Genomic DNA, 17,153 nt, shown 5'->3' on the forward strand with positions numbered 1-17,153 from the left:
AGCAAAACAGAAAAATCCACTTGTTTTAGTAATCATAAGTGATAGTTTCAATATTGTACATGTAATATGGGATAAAGCAAATGAGCAATTACAGAATATTCTAATGTCACGATCTTCTTTATCCCTGAGAACCAGAATTCTTGGTATAGACAAAAGTATTACTTATATAATTTGAAAAGTAAAAATCCTGTAGTCCCAAATTTGAATTGGAAATATCTATATGACCTAAATGTATATTTCTCAAAGGAAGACAAACAAATGGCCAACAGCTATATGGAGAAAATCTCAGCATCACTAATGACTAGGGTAAGCTATCACCTCACACCTGTTAGAAGGGCTGTTATTAAAATAAAAAAGATAAGTAGGTCAGGCAGAGTGATGTATGCCTATATTCCAAGCAGCTTGGGAGGCTGAGGTAGAAAGATCCCAAGTTCAAAGCTAGCCTAAGCAACTTAGCAAGACCTTGAGCAATTTAGTGAGACCCTGTCTTAAAAACAAACAAGGGCTGGAGTGGCTCAGTGGTTAAGCATCCCTGGGTTCAACCATCCATGATACCAAACAAAAACAAAAACAAAAGCAAGGATGTAGAGAAAAAGCAGCTTTTACACTGTTGATAGAAATGTAAATTAGCATAGCCATTATAGAAAACTGTTATGGTGTTTTCTCAAAAAATTAAAAATAGGGCTGGGGGGTGTGGCTCAAGCGGTAGCGTGCTCGCCTGGCAAGCGTGCGGCCCGGTTCGATCCTCAGCACCACATACAAACAAAGATGTTGTGTCCGCCGAAAACTGAAAAATAAATATTGAAGAATTCTCTCTCTCTCTTAAAAAAAAATTTTTAAAAAAATAAAAAAAAGAAATCTTGTCACCTGCAACAACATGAATAGAATTGGAAACACTATTCTAAGTAAAATCTAAAACAAACTCAAAGAAACACAGTGTAGAATGTCACCAAAAGCTGGTTGGAAAGGAAAGAGGGAACAAGGAGAGGCTTAAAGGGCATAAAGCCTTAATTAGGGGGAGTGTTTTCTTTTCTTCTTTGAGATATAGTGCACAATGTTAATACAGTAAATAATAATGTTTATACATTTCAAAAGCACTGAGAATGTTTACACATTATCATATTATATTGTTATATATATTACATATATTATTACTATACATATACTAATAAATTTCAAATATTCTCACCACAAAAATGGTTTGTGTGGTGATGGATACCTTCTTAACTTGATTCAATTGTTCCACACTGTATTCATAAACCATAACATCACTTTATAATTCATAAATATATACAACTATAATTTGTCAAGTTACAATTTTAAAAATAAAAATTAGGCCAGGGGTATAGCTTAATGGTGGAATGCAAACTTAGCAGGCCCTGTGTTCAATCCCCAGCACCACAAAACTAATAATTAAAATTAGAAAATAAAAAGATCTGGGTGTGGTGGCATACATCTATACACCCAGCTATGCAGGAGGCTAAGGCTAGAGGATCATAAAGATTTCATAATGATATTGTTTAAAAAACTAGTCACTCTCTAAGGACGACAAGGGACCAGTTCGTTGAAAACTAGGTATATAACATGAAGAAAACAGGTACTTATCTTGCTTTTCCTATAAGAATTAGACCACTAAGTTACTAAACAGTGGACTGGTTAAGGATTTTCTTATGAAAGTATTCCAAGTGAAGAATAAAGTAAAAACAAAATGATAGATATCACTATTTCACAACCCCCAATGAATGAAGGGATCACATTACTGAGCATCAACACTGCTAATATCAAAAAAAGTGAAAACCACACATTATTAACTTCTGGATGAACACAACACTACCAATATCATGCCAAAAGTATCAAACCAGAGTCTGATCAAGTCTCAGATTTCACTGCCGATTTTGAGACATACACACTGAACTGCACTGAATACGCAATCAATAAAAAAACAACTGTGGAAAATTCTAGTGTGTCAAAAGGCCCAGGTTTTTCAACAAATAAATCATAAGACAAAGAAAGAAATGGGGGCTGGGGGTGGGGAGAAACTTGAAATTAAAAAAGATTTTAAAAAATATGAAACAAAAATGGAGGGAAGGTGAAGAACATAACTTAATGAGTCTAGGGAATACACATTTGACTGATAAAACTCTCAGAGAAAGAAATAATTCCTATTAAGCCAAGAGAGTGGTTATTTTGGAGGGGTGGAGGAGGGCTATGAATGGGGCTGAGCACATGGAAGGACTTCTGAGATAACTGGTAAAGTTCTGTTTCTTAAACTGGGATACAGTTTAAAAGGTATTAAATATTCATTATATCAGCCAATTAGTTAGATAGTAATTTGTGATCTCAGTGAGCACTGTTGAGAAAAGAATGGTCTGTTGCTACAACAAAATACTTGGAAAGAAAAGGAGAGGAGCAAAGTTGGATTACAGCAGCAATTCAATAAAATAATAGGCAATGAAGTGAACAGAGTTTTGAGTCTAAGGAGTTTGAAAGTTTCACATGAAAAGATCTAGAAGGATGCACACTCGTTAAAAAGGATTAATCTTGGGAAATGAGAACATGAGGAAAGAGAAAGAACCATTCATTTTAAGCTTAATATACTTGGGGAATATATTTTTTTTCAACAAGTATGCATTAATTTTTCTCAAATCTGTAAATGTTCACTTTTTAAAGGGCTTCATAATAAAAACAGAAACTTCTGGCAGAAATGAGACAAATACCCATGCAAAAGATTTTCAAATAATTTATGTAATATTTCACATTCAAAGTGGGAGAGTATCCCATTCCTTAAGAGTGGGCAATAAATACATAGTGACTTCTTCCAAAGAGTACAGTATGGAAAGAGTCACTTCAACAAGGAGAAAACTACCTTAGCCAAGTGAACAAGGTCAACTTCAACAGAGACAAATCACATTGATTGACAGGGAATATTAATTATGTCCTTGACATGAGGCTCATACTTCCAGATTAATCATGAGAAAAACACCAAAAAAACTCTAATAGAGGGGCATCTTATAGTATATGTGACCCGTAATCTTCAAAACGGTCAAGGTTAACAAAAACCAGAAAGTCTGAAAAACTATATTTTGAACGGGATCCAAGAACATAAAAAGGACATTATGTAAAAACTAAGGATAGGTGGATAATATATGGACTTTTATTAAAAATAATATATCAATATTGGTTCATTAATTATAACAAATACATCACACTCATGTAAGGTATTAATAATATTATACTCTGAGTACAGAATATAAAGAAACTGTACTACTGTCTCACTCTTTCTGTAGATCTAAAAACTGTTATAAAAATCCTTTTATTTTTATTTTTTTAAATAAAAGCCTTAAAGGTAATAACAATATTGTATTTTTACCAAGTTTAAGTCAAGGTTGTTAAGTTTCCTGCAATAAGTAAAACATGATTTCTATTTCTGTGATTTCTTTCTCAAGCAAGTATTTTAAAGCAATCAACAGACCACCAGAGAGACCCTCAATGACCAGGGCCTACCGACCATACTTTGAGAACCAAACAATGGCTTTGACATAGTATGCTATTTTCAGACATTCTTCAGCACAATATAATAGGAAGCAAAAAATAAATAAATAAACAAAAAAGAGGTACTGGTGTGAATCTGAAAAGATGTATGGAAAGCTGGTTCTTCACATTGGGTACCAGCCATGAGAACTCTTAACAGTGCAAGCAACAAATACATGTATAAAATATTTGTGAAAGGTCTCATTTCTAAACATATAATAGGATACAGTAGGCAAGAACTTCTTCTAATCATCTCCTACTCTATTCTCTTCACATTGCTGATAATCAAACAGCTCCTTGAACAGCTATACCTGCTCAGTTGTTTAGTGGTCCCCTGACTCATAAGTATGTGATGTCAACACTGTTTTACATTTATATTTATTGTAAAGTGCCTTGAGAAAAATATATTTCAACTCACAGGCTAATTTCCTTAAGAGTAAGGATGGAAAAATGGGAAAAGCATTAACATTCACCATTAAGTGTTTTGTGTATTTAAATAAATGTCTTACAAAATCTCTCTCTTTATCCTCCCCAGCGTCTACAATATTATAGATGATAAAGTCAGAAAAATAGAATTACTTGGGAAAACCAGAAACTCAATAACAAGTTGAGTCACATGTGAACGACTCTATGAGGTCCAGGTCTTTCTGCCACAGCATGCTGCCTCTCCAGGCCTCTGTTCCTGCATACTCACCACAGCACTTAGAGGGCTGAGCACACTTTTTTTTTTGACATGAATCAACTTGAATGATTGATAAGAAGGTAGTCCCAAGACAGTACTCTACTAATAATATTTTATGAGCAAATCTGGCCCTGCCTGTGACCCGTAAGGAAATAAAAGGAAAATAAAGAACTTGGTGAACCATGTCATTGTCAAAGTTGTTCACCTCTGTACATATCACCCTTTGCACCACTGATCAGAATACTAGGAGCTTTCTAACATGCTGTACCCATAAAAAAAAAAAATTCAGATTGTAAATGATTTATTAAGTTGACTTGTGTGGTTATATTAAAAAATGGTAACCACAAGGTTGCATTTTATATCTTTTCCCCAAGAATAGGGAAAAGGTTTTGATAAGCATCTTATTGTACTGCCTGCCACTTACTGTATCTTTCTAAACCACATGCGTATCTTATGAATCAGCAATATTTTTGCTCCTTAGATCATCCATAAGTGTTAGCTGAAATAACAAAATCAGACTGAGTAGGGTGGCACTCATCTGTAGCCCCAGAACTCAGGAGGTTGAGGAGAGAGGATCATTTGAGCCAGGAGTTTGAGATCTGTCTGGGCAACATAAGACCCCATTTTACAAATAGACAATGAAAAGAGAAGAGAGGAGGAAAGGGAGAGAAAAAAGGAGAAAGGGAAGAGACAGAGAGAAAGGAAGGAAAGAAACAGTGTTCTCAAGCTTATAGTATTCCTCCTTTAAAATAATTACAGTGTATACTGCATAAAAACTTTATTATTTTTTGAAATCCAGAGTTGCTCTACCATAGAACTATTAACCCAGTCCTTTTTATTTTTTTATTTTGTATTTTGAGACAGGGTCTCACAAAGTTGCCCAGGCTGACCTTGAACTTGAATCCTCTTACCTCAGCCAAACTGGTGGGATTGCAGGTATGCACCAGTATGTCTGACAACATGAAAATCTAGATAAGATTCTTCTTTTGCTTCAAATAATACAAAAAATAAACTCCTAAATTTACTGTAGTATAATAATTTCAGCCCACAAGTCTGTATCTAAAATCTTAAACTTTTGTTTCTCACATTCACTCACTATCCAACATAATAGTTACATTATCTCAGCAGCATTTAAATGTGATAACCCTAACCTTATGAGAATTTTATTGTGTAATACTTGCATGCTATGAAAGTAAAACAAGAAAAGCCAAGTGATTATGAGTAAATTATTATCTAAGAGTTTTCTTTGGTTTTGGATGGTCAGTTTGATAGGGTTTAATACAGTATTAAAAATACTTACATAACTCTGTTAGTAAACAAGTGCAGGTTATGCATGGACCAATGATGAATGTATGCACGAAACAAGGACTAAGATTAATCTAGGAGCTGGGGTTATACCTCGTGGCAGAATATGTGTTTATCATGCATGAAACTCTGGGGTTCAATCCTCAGTGCCAAAAAACAACAAGAATTAATCCAATGTTGTCCATCTAAGTCCAATTCTCTGTGTGTGTGTGTGTGTGTGTGCATGGATGCGCACATACTTGTGCATGCACTTGCACACATGCACAATGGGGACTGAACCCAGGGCCTTGTGCTTCTTAGGCAAGTGCTCTACTATTGGGCTATACCCCCCACCCATGAGTGCAGGTTTTTTTAAGAAGCCAGGAAAAAAAAAAAAAAAGCACCCAGAACCCCAAATATTAACAATGTGACTATTAAATAGTAGATCGAAAGGTAAGCAAACCACAAAATAGATTTAGAAGGCTCCAAAAGGCACACAGAATGTGAATTAAAATTTTTAACATGAAGAAGGCAAAGTTCTGAATCATGTCATTTGATGACACACAGAAGTCTTAGTTGTTAAACTAGACACACCCAAGCGTGCGCGCGAGCGCGCACAAACACACGTGTATATATATAATTTATTTATTTATTTTTATGTAGTGCTGAGGATTAAACCTAGTGTCTTGCATGTGCTAGGCAAGAGCTCTACCACTGAACCACAACCTCTGCCCTAATTCACTGATACAAAATCCATGATCTCATGCCATTCTAAGAATCACTGATGTGCCAATTACTTATTAGTATCTTTTCTTAAATTTCTTCTACTATGCTTCAACTTTCTTCTTAGCATTCGATTTCATCTCTTCTTAGCAAAATTACAGATATTGGGTACTAATAAGTGGCCTTCCAGCAAAAATATTCAGAGCCATACAAGATTAAATCTCAAAGTACAACAGGATGTATCACTAGACTGATAACTTAGCACTCCTTTTATTAAGAGATACAGAATGCTTAATAAATCATATTTAACAGCAGCAACAAAGAAGTTAATTCCAAGACCACTTGACATTCATGGCCTTCTAGAAGAGAAAAAATTAGTCATTTTCAATCCACCTACTACCATACCTCTGCTCAAGAAATCCTCCTTTGATAATACTGGTTTTTAAATGCATTCATTACATTTTAATTTTATTTTGTTGCTGTTGTTATTGTTGTTATTGCAGTACTGGGGATTGAAACCAGGGCCTTATGCATATATGGCAAGTGCTCTACCACTGAGCTACATCCCCAGCCCTTGTCACATTTTTAAAGTAAATAAATTTCAATTTAAAGAAGTTGTAAAAAAAGTAGGTTTCTAAGATCAAAACATTAAGTAGTGGGGGGTTTTAAAAGAACAACTTTACATAGGAGAATTTAAACAGTAAGATTTTCTCAAAGATAACAGTAACAGAGGCTATAAATACAAATAAATTCAGAGAGTAAGCAGAATTTTAAGCAGTTACTAAAGGTAGTTGGGGATGACTTAGGAGTATCTTAGATTTCCAATAGGACTGAATAGGAGAAGCAAGGAATTTCAGTAAGCAGGAACCACAGTGTCTAACTCAATTCAAGAACATTTGTTGAGAGGTACTATTCCTGGCTTCAGTCAAAAACCTAAAGTGGAGAAATCTAAGGTATTGAGAAGCATCTATTTCCCAAGAGCTTAAGCCAGAAAACTACAGTAATATTCCAAAAGGTATAGTGAGCTCTTTCTGTATCTCCCATGGCTATTAACAAGCATGGGTAAGCTTCACTTTCAGTAGACTGAATTACAGCACTAGTACTATTCAGTCCAGTTCACTGAGCCTAAGATCCAACAATCCACAACAAAGCTCTACAATTTAGGTCCAATATTTTCCCAGTTTCTCAGATGAGGCAACATGGACACACAGACTGTAAAACAACTTTAAGCAAATTTAAATCAAATCAATGAAACAAATTTAGGTAACACTTCAAAATGCTGGTTAAGTGGAACAAGAAATTGTAAAAAATGAATTGCAAGAAACTGCAACCTTTGGGCATTGCTGGTAGAAAGGTAAAATGGTGCAGCTCTGTGGAGAACTCTATAGTGGTTCCCTGAAAATTAGATATGGGGCTAGGGGTGCAGTTCAATGGTAGAGCATGTGCTTAGTATGCACAAGGTACTGGGTTTAATTCCCAGGACCAAAACAAACAAAAAAAATTAGATGTAGAATCACCATGTGATCTAACAACTCAAAAGAATTGGAAGCAGGAATGTGAACAGATATTTGTACACCAATACTCATAGCAGCATTATTCCACAAAAGCCAAAAGGTAGAATCAAACAATGTCCATCAACAGATGACTATATAAATAAATGTGGAATATATTTATATCATAGTATGATTCTGCCTTAAAAAGGTAGAACATTCTGATACATGCTACAACACAATGAGCCCTGAAGATGTGCTGCTAAGGGAAATAAACCAGTCACAAAAAGAAAAATACTTCAGGGCATGATGGTACATGCCTATAAGCCCAGAAACTCAGAAGGTTGAAGCAGGAGGATCTCAAATTCCAGGCTAGCATGGGCAACTTAACAAGACCCTGTCTCAAAATGCAAAATAAAACATAAGAAGACCAGGTGTGGTGGTACATGCCTGAAATCCCAGGGACTTGGGAAGCTGAGGCAGGAGAGATCACAAGTTCAAGGCCAGCCTTGGCAATTCAGTGAAGCCCTAAGCAACTTAGAGAAACCCTGTCTCAAAATAAAAAACAAAAAGGGATAGAGATGTGGCTCAGTAACCACTAATGCCCCAAGTTCAATTCCCGACACCAAAAAATAATAATAAAATAAATAGAATGAGCTGGAAATGTAGCTCAATGGAGAGCAGCCCATAGTTTCATCCCCAATACCACACACACACACACAAAAAAAAAAAAGAGAGAGAGAGAGAGAGAGAGAAAGAGAAAGAAAGAAAGATTGACTTATAGAGACAGAAAATAAACGACAGTTTCCAGGGCCTGAGAAAAGTTGGGAATGGGGATTTAGGTTGAAGGGGGACAATTTGAGTAGATAAAAAGTTTTGAAGGTAGATGAAGGTAATGATTGCAACAAGAATGTGAATGTACTTAATGTCACAGAATGATACAACTGAAAATTGTTAAAATGGTCAGTTTTATATTTTATCACAATAAAAAAGTCATAAGTAAGATTTATTTCTGTTATCATTTACATTAATGAAGTAAACATGTGATTCTAGAATTTTTAAAATGGAAAGAAATTGCAACTTTTTCATTTTTTTTAATAAAAAGATATACATACACATACAATATAAGTTGGAGACCACAAATTACTTAGGTAACTCTTTTAGAAGCTAAGTGAACTTAATGATCAACATGATGAAAAATCATGCAGGAAGAACTGAACTGTGCAATGGGATTGACCACTAAGACTGATTACCTATTACCATATTTTAGGGAAATTGTTGAGATTCTATGCCATTTTTTTTTTTTTTTTTGCAAAAAAGTGGGTGTATCATTATGTGGAGCTGTTCTTTTTTTTTTTTTTAATGTGCTGGTATTATTTAAACATCATTTATTACTAAACTGTCTTTCGTGCAAGATTAGGATGCACTTAATACTTGTGAACATCCATTAATGCAGGGATGATGATTATACAGTGTCATACAATATTTTATATTCAACAATTCTGACAAAACAATAAACATTTATACCCATCAAAAAAAAAAGAGATTAGTATGTATAGTATCAGTGAATATTCACAACTCATTAGTTGTTCCTAGTATACAACAATGGCATTCAACTTACATTACTAATAAAACACCAAAGATTTTCTTCACAAAACTACAAAAAAAAACAGTCCTAAAATTCATTTGGAAAAACAAAAGACCCAGAAGAGTCAAAATAATTTTAAGCCAAAAAAGCAATGCTGGAAGCATCACAATACCTGATTTCAAATTACACTACACAGCTATAGTAACAAAAACTGCATAATACTGGCATAAAAATACATACATAGACCAATAGTACAGAACAGAAGACACAGAGACAAACACTCACAGATACAGTCATCTGATCCTTGACAAAGATGCCAAAAACATATTGGAAAAAAAGACAATCCTTTTAACAAATACTGCTGGGAAAACTGGTTATCCAAATGTAGAAGAATGAGACTAGATCCTTATCTCTCCACCCTGCACAAAAGTCAACTCACAATGGATCAAAGACCTAGACCATAGAAACTATGCAACTCCTAGAAGAAAACAGGGTCAACACTCCAACATACAAGTGCAGGCAAGGGCTTTCTCAATAGGACTCCTAGAGCTCAGGAATAATATCAAGAATTAATAAATGGAATGGTATCAAGTTAAAAAGCTTCTGCACAGCAAAAGAAACAATAAAGAATGTGAAGAGAAAACCTTCAGAATGGGAGAAAATATTTGCTAGCTATTCTTCTGACAGAGAATTAATATCCAGGATACATAAAGAACTAAAAAAAATTAACACTGAAGAAAAAATAACCCAATTAATAAATGGGCAAATGAACTAAATGGACACTTCTCAAAATAAAAAATACAAATGGCCAACAAATATAGGAAAAAATGTTTACTCTTAGAAATCAGGAAGATGCAAATAAAAACTACACTGACTTCATCTCACTCCAGTCAGAATAGCAGCTATAAAGAATGCAAACAATAACAAATACTAAAGAGGATGTGGAGAAAAAGCAACACTTTTACACTGCTAATAGGATAATAAATTGGTACAACTACTATGGAAATTAGTATGGAGGTTCCTCAAAAGACTAGGAATGGAATAACCATATGATCCAGCTACACCACTCCTCGACATTTATCCTAAAGAATTAATTGATACATTATAGTGACACATGCATGCCCATGTTTGTAGAAGCTCAATTCACAACCAAACTATGGTACCAGCCTAGGGATCCATCAGTGGATGAATAGGTAAAGAAAATATGGTATATATACACAATGATGTTTTATTCAGCTATAAAGAAGAATGAAATTATGCCATTTTCAGAAAAATGAAAGAAATGTGAAACATTATGCTAAGTGAAATAAGCCAAATTCAAAATCAAGATTGTATGTTTTCTTCCATATGTGGAAGCTTAGAAGGAAAAAGGAAAAGAAAGTTGCAGGTGTGGGTCTCATGAAAATTAAAGGCAGATCAGTAGAGTGAATAGAACAAATGGCCAGGGGACAAGAGGGAGGGAAAGAGGAAACATTGGGGAATGATTCTGGCCAAATTATATTGTTACATTGTGTGTATCTACAAATAAGTAACAACAAATATTGCCATTATATATAATTATAATACACCAATAAAAATATGGAAAAAAATAATAAGGGGGTAGGAAAAGAGCTATACCAATTTTTCTTTTTGTTTTAAAGGTTCTCTAATTTACTTAACATTCCATTCTCAATTTAAACGTCTATTGAAAGTCCCTCTGTGGTCAAATTTTTTCTCCCCTACTTAATATTTACAAAGGCGAAAGATAACTCATTAGACATAACCTTGATTATACCAATGCTCTAAGTAAAAGCGCCAGGGGCCAGGGGGAAGGAAAGAGAAAACTTGGGATGCCAAGTGCCATGTTTGTTAGTTTAAGGGTTAGAATAAGTTATAAATAAATGCTAAAATATTTTGATTGCATTTTTAGAATTTATATGTAGCATAGCATATAAAGTTAAAAAGATTAAAAATTCATTAATATAGTCACTAATATATAAGGAACAAACAACCACAAACCTTCTTGAGAAGATACAATGGGTGGCATGTAATCAGGAATGTATTCTTTTCTTTCCTCTGCATCTTTACTTCCAGGTTGAGGAAACTGAAGTACATTGTTCTTGCTAACAGGAAATGAAGGGATTTGATGTGGGAAAGTAACAGGTTCAATATTATGAATATAGTCTTCTAGTTCATGTAGACTAACTCCCATGAGTTGGAAAGCTTCACCAACATCATCCAAAATAGGATCTGTTCGACCATCTGAAACAGAGTAAAAAGCAAATCAAATTAGTTTTTTTAAACTACATGAACATTTCTAAAAATATTAATAAAAATGTATTAAGTACATATATAGCTCAGAGTCAAATATATTAAGTATTTAAAACCTAATTACTGGAAAAAACTTAATAGATTTTTAAACAAAACATTACATAATTTAAATAATAAAAAGCTGATTCTTACAAAGTGAATTTTAAATGTAATTTAACAACCAAAGCATTACAGAAAATTATACAAATAGCAGACAACAAACATAAAAAGTAATTTACAAACTGAGTATGGCAGTATATGCCTAAAATCCCAGAAACTCAGGAGGCTGAGCGGAAAGATGGCAAGTTCCCAACCTCAATAATTTAGCAAAAGCCTCAGCAACTTAGCAAGATCCTGTCTCAAAATAAAAAGGACTGGGGATGTACTCAGTGATAAAGTACCTCTGGATTCAATCCCCAATATGTAAAAAAAAAAAAAAAAAAAAAGTAATTTATTAAGGCCAGAGATGTAGCTCAATGGTAGAGTGCTTGCCTGGCATATGCAAGACCCAGGTTTGATTCTCAATACCACAAGAAAAAAAGAAAAGTAATTTACAGATGGTTGAAAGCGTCTAGAACAGTGGCTGACACAAAGTCAATGTCCAATAAATATTGCTATTATTATTTTTATCATGAAATAGCTAATATGCTATGTTGACTAAGCAAATGCCTATAACATTTTCTCTGTTATTCACTGATGCATCTCTGGAACCTAAAACAGTGGCTGGTACATGATAGGTAATCAATAAATATGTGTTGAATTAAATCACTGAAATTTTTTATTTTATTGGGGGAAAAGTACTGAGCTACATCCTCAGCCCTTATTATTTACTTATTTTTTTATTTTGAGACAGGGTCTTGCTAAGCTGCTGAAGCTGGCCTCGAATTTATGATCACCCTCCTGAGTTGCTGGGATTATAGGTATGCACCGCCGTGCCCAGTTCAATTTTTTAAGTCCAAGAATATTTATAAGGAAGGATTTAGATCATAAAGGTAATTTATATATAAATTTTCAAGTGTAAGTCAAAGACATTACATAAAATGGATAGGAACAAAAAGATAAAAGTTAGATAATAGTTTCTTTACAAAAGCAGTTTTTTCCTATGCCAATAGCAGAACTTTTTTCCTACCTTAGCAGAACTGAAGGTTCCTAATTCTTTTAAAACTTCTAGGAAAATTCCAGTTCTCAATTTCCAAAGACCCCAAAGAGTATTTTTACCTGAGATCTTTTATGAATACCTCAAACTCAATATATCCGAGATTAAATCACACTGTAAAGTGGAAAAGAAGAATCAAAATTTGGCAAGAAGTAGACAAACATGTGCTCACAGGACACAGGAAAGTCTGAAAAGACATCCAGTCAAGGGTTAACAACTCAAAAAGGTAGAAGCTGCAGCAAGAGGAATAGTATGGTTGAAATAGAAGACTTACTTCTTTTTTTTTTTTTGGTACTAGCGATTGAACTCAGGGGAATTCAACCACCGAGCCACATCCTCAGCCCTATTTTATATTTTACTTGGAGACAGGATTTCACTGAGTTGCTTAGCACCTCGCCATTGCTGAAGCTGGCTTTGAACTCGAAACCTTCCCGTCTCAACCTCCCGGGCCACTGCGATTACAAGGGTGAGCCATTGTGCCCAGCAGAAGAGTTATTTCTAAATTCAAACACCTGAAGTCTGAATTTTTCTACAATATTGGTTACTTTTGTCATGTGTAAAAAATAAAATACAAATATCATTATTCTTACTGAACATAGACATGTACTTCACTTCCTTATTAAAGTCATTATTACTCTCAATCAAAAAATAGAATCACAAATTCCTCCACATGCTATGCAGCCTCAATTCAAGAACTTCTGGTGTTTCCCTCTCCCCACCCTTCTTCTTGCCATAGATGTCAGATTTTTATCCTTGGGTATACATTCCAGATTCTTGGTAGATGCTAAAGCCTCATATAATACTGAATACCATATATACTACTTTCTCCTATACATACATACCTATGATAAAGTTTAATTTGTATATTAGGCATTAAAAGAGGTTAAACAATAACTAATCATAAAATAAAACAATTATAACTAGATAGTCTGATAAAAGTTATTTAAAACTTACAAATTGTTATTTCTAGAATATTCCACGTAATATTTTCAGACCCTGAGTACCTAAAATCACAAAAAGTAAAAATACAGATAAGGGGAGCACTGCTATATCTTCAAATTCTGCCCATCTGAATATCTTCTGCACTTCATCTCTAGTATGATTCTGTTAAAATATCACTTTTAACACAGTACCCCCCCTCCAATTTAAAGTATGCAACATTTTCTACCATGTTTTACTTCTCTTATAAAGCTTTTAAGTCCCTCTATAACCCGATTTCACTCTTTTGGCTATTTTCCCTGAATATTCTCCAAATGACTAGCTGCATATGTCAAGCTGGTCACCTTATTGGGTACTGTTATTAATCTCACTTGTACATCTTATTTTATGCTATTCTCCAACCCAGAATTCTCTGTACCTTTATATAACCACACATAGCTCAACTCAAATTTCATCTTTTCTGTGAACCCATAGCCCACAAACACCTCTACTTTCTCCTACTCCTTTTGCATTTACTGCCTATACTATGCAATAATTGAGAGTACTAGTATTGAAGTCATTTTTTAAAATTTAGCATTTGCTTTCGCTGCCTGTACACATATTTCACACATAACATAATACATTAAAAAAAATCTGCTCCTGAATACTTGGAGAAACTGTCACCTTAGGAAAATTTAAAAATTATTTATTGAATTAATAACTTCCACTTCTTGCTTTAACTTGAGAACTTTTTTTTTTTAAGGAAGATGTACTATCAGTTTGTTTCCGTTGACATGTTAGAGATTGTGCCTTGTAATCTGTTCCCACACAAAGCACAAGGCTTAGTTCATAGTAGTAGTCAATCAATGTTTGTCAAAAAAAAAAAAGATTTAAAGTAAGGTAGAATACAAGATTGCCCAGTGGTAACTTAAGGTTACAAATTCTATTTTAAATAAGGATAATAATGAAAAAAGAACCTAAAAATGTCTGTCTAGTACATATATCTGAATTAGCATTTTTAAAGTCAACAAACCACAATGGGGAATAATGAGCCTGATAATCACATTCTCACTAAAATGAAGAAAACTGACTAGAAAAAAAAATGGATAATTAGGAATAAGGTTCATATTACAGTGTTACAATGATCCTCAATGACTTTGGAATACCTAATAACATGAAGTGCCCCGCATATTCTAGTTCTGTATATAAATTACAAAAGGTAACTATGTATTCAGGGAATATTTTGAGTACCTAAAAGTATAACATCTGTCCTTATATAGCAAACTTGGTAGCAAAAATACAATCTGGATCTGCCCCAATGGTAACAGTATACTCAAGGATCATTGAGGGGGTCCTGAAAGGAAAGAAGTGAAGGTCAGGAGAGTATCTACTGGTATTATACTTACAAGACAACAATGAATGTTTGCAGTTCCCAGTTTAGAAGTATTGGTGAAATCAAGCATTCAAAAAAATAAAAATTTTACAAATTCAAAAGGTGAAATCCACAATAGCTATTATGATAGTGAAGCATTCATTCATTAATTTATTCCACAAATATTTTCTGGGTGCCTATTATATATTGGCAGTATACTAGGTTACAGAATACAAATACAATCAATTTGTTTCTGGAGAAGGGGAGACATACTCAGACATTTACAAGACAAGAGTTTAAATAAACTCAACAGAAATATGTACAGGATTATGAGAGAAGATAACATAAGTTTCCTAGAAAAGTGATAAGCGAACCTTAAAATCTCAGTAGTATTATTGATGGACCAGGGTGCGAAGGACGCTCTAGCAAAACAACATGCATAAAAGAGTGGATAGCTTAAAATGTTTCAGAAAAGGCAGGTAGCTCAGCATGGTTGCAGATTAGTATGGCAGGGTGGCAGAAGATAAGAGAAATGTTGGCTCTCAAAAAGTACTATGTGATATTAGGAGTTTAGATTTTTAACCTGTAATTAGTGGAGAGCAACTTTAGTATTTATAAGAAGAATGATAGTATCAGATTTGTGTTATAGACAGATTACTTTGGCAGCACCACGGAAATAAGAATCAATCTTGGGGCCTCAGAAGTACAGCATATCTATAGGTATCAATTGTTTAATGGTAACAAAATATTCATTGAAACACTTCATCTAGTTCTCCAATTTGCCACGTTAATAATCATAACCTGATATGTAAATGAGTGCTCCTCCAATAGATGTATTCATATGCATGCTTCACACATCAACAAAATGATTCCAAAATAATAAATGACACTAGCTCCAGATACTTTCAGACATTCACTTAAAATACATAAATACTGTATTCCAGATTACCTTGAGAAGCTCTCAAATAACCTATGATCCCTCTACCACACTTTGATAATCACTGACATAGAAACAGAAAGGAGGAAGCCAATGGATCACTGAGCTATAAAAGTTAATCTAATTAGAGAAAAGACAAAATCGGCCTCGGGAAGTAATAAGTGGAGATGTTGTCTGTGAAAGGGACATATACAGAAAGAAGAGGCAGTGTCCCTAACGTAGAAGAGCTGTCAACGAGTCTGTGTAGTTAGGAGCTCAAGAATGGCCAGTCTTGTAAGAAACGGCCGGTAGACGGAGCGCCTGTGACAACTAGTTGTAGTAGTTTGCGGGCAAAGGAGGAAAAGGACCAAGGTAAGAGGTGGTGTAGGGCATTCTGGGGATGGTTCTACTCACAGCAAACAGGAGACAATGAGAAAGAGCGAGGCACACTTCAGAGCCGAGCAAGGTAAGGGGTGTGGAGCTGGGAGCGGAGACCGGCTCCCCGGCTGGTGGCGGGAAGTTAGCGGATGAGGAAGAGACACCCAAGGGATGACTTGAGTTTGCAGGGACAGGGGAAGCCCAGGGGCATCGGAGGCCGAGAAGGTGGCACATCTCGGGGCCGGGTGCAGAACGCGAACCCCGGGGACGCCGAGAGAGGGACGGGGAGGCTGAGGTGTCACTCGTGACTTGCCGGGGCAGCCCTCCCGCACCCAGCCCGGTACTCACAGAGTTCAGAGTACCGATGGCAGCCCCGGCCCAGCTGCTGCAGATATCGCTGCAGCACGTCCGTGAGGAGGTGGCAGGCGCTGAGCTGCACCGAATCCCAGCCCAGCGCCTGGCAGATCTGCGCCACCGAGACCCTCAACAACGACCTGGAGTAACTCTCGCACATCCCGCTGCGTGGACACCACCGCAGCCCTTGCTGCCACTTCTCTCCAGCCCCGCCGCCTGACCTTAGCAGAGCCCCCGATTCATTCTCTGGGGCTCCCGCGGCGGGGAAATCGTCCCCCCGACCCCCGGCGACCACCTCAAAGCCCCAGCAGCACGGAGCGCGCCAGCCTGAGAGCCGCCATTTTGGACTCGCTCCGCCTCCCGCTGGACGGCCGCCGGGGCGAGGCAGCACGAGACGAATGCCGGTAGCGCCGATGAGAAAGCTCCGCCCCGTGGGAGCAGCGCGATGGGCTCGTTATCGACTCTCGGGCCT

General features: G+C 35.8%; 1 protein-coding gene across 1 annotated transcript in view; it reads right to left on the bottom strand.

The window, feature by feature from the left end:
• Taf3 (TATA-box binding protein associated factor 3) overlaps positions 1-17,034 on the bottom strand; it is a 167,575-nt gene extending 150,541 nt beyond the window's left edge. The window contains exons 1-2 of the mRNA XM_046442357.2: positions 16,676-17,034; positions 11,297-11,539 (exon numbers count right to left, since the gene is read on the bottom strand). Coding sequence (XP_046298313.1) covers positions 11,297-11,539; positions 16,676-16,841 — 409 coding nt within the window. The 5' untranslated portion in view covers positions 16,842-17,034. The remainder of the gene's footprint in view (positions 1-11,296; positions 11,540-16,675) is intronic.
• Between the last annotated feature and the right edge of the window lie 119 nt (positions 17,035-17,153).

The sequence above is a fragment of the Marmota monax genome, unplaced genomic scaffold (assembly GCF_021218885.2).
Source record: "Marmota monax isolate L192 unplaced genomic scaffold, Marmota_monax_Labrador192_F-V1.1 WCK01_AAM20220418_F8-fsc00072, whole genome shotgun sequence".
NCBI classification, from domain to species: domain Eukaryota; kingdom Metazoa; phylum Chordata; class Mammalia; order Rodentia; family Sciuridae; genus Marmota; species Marmota monax.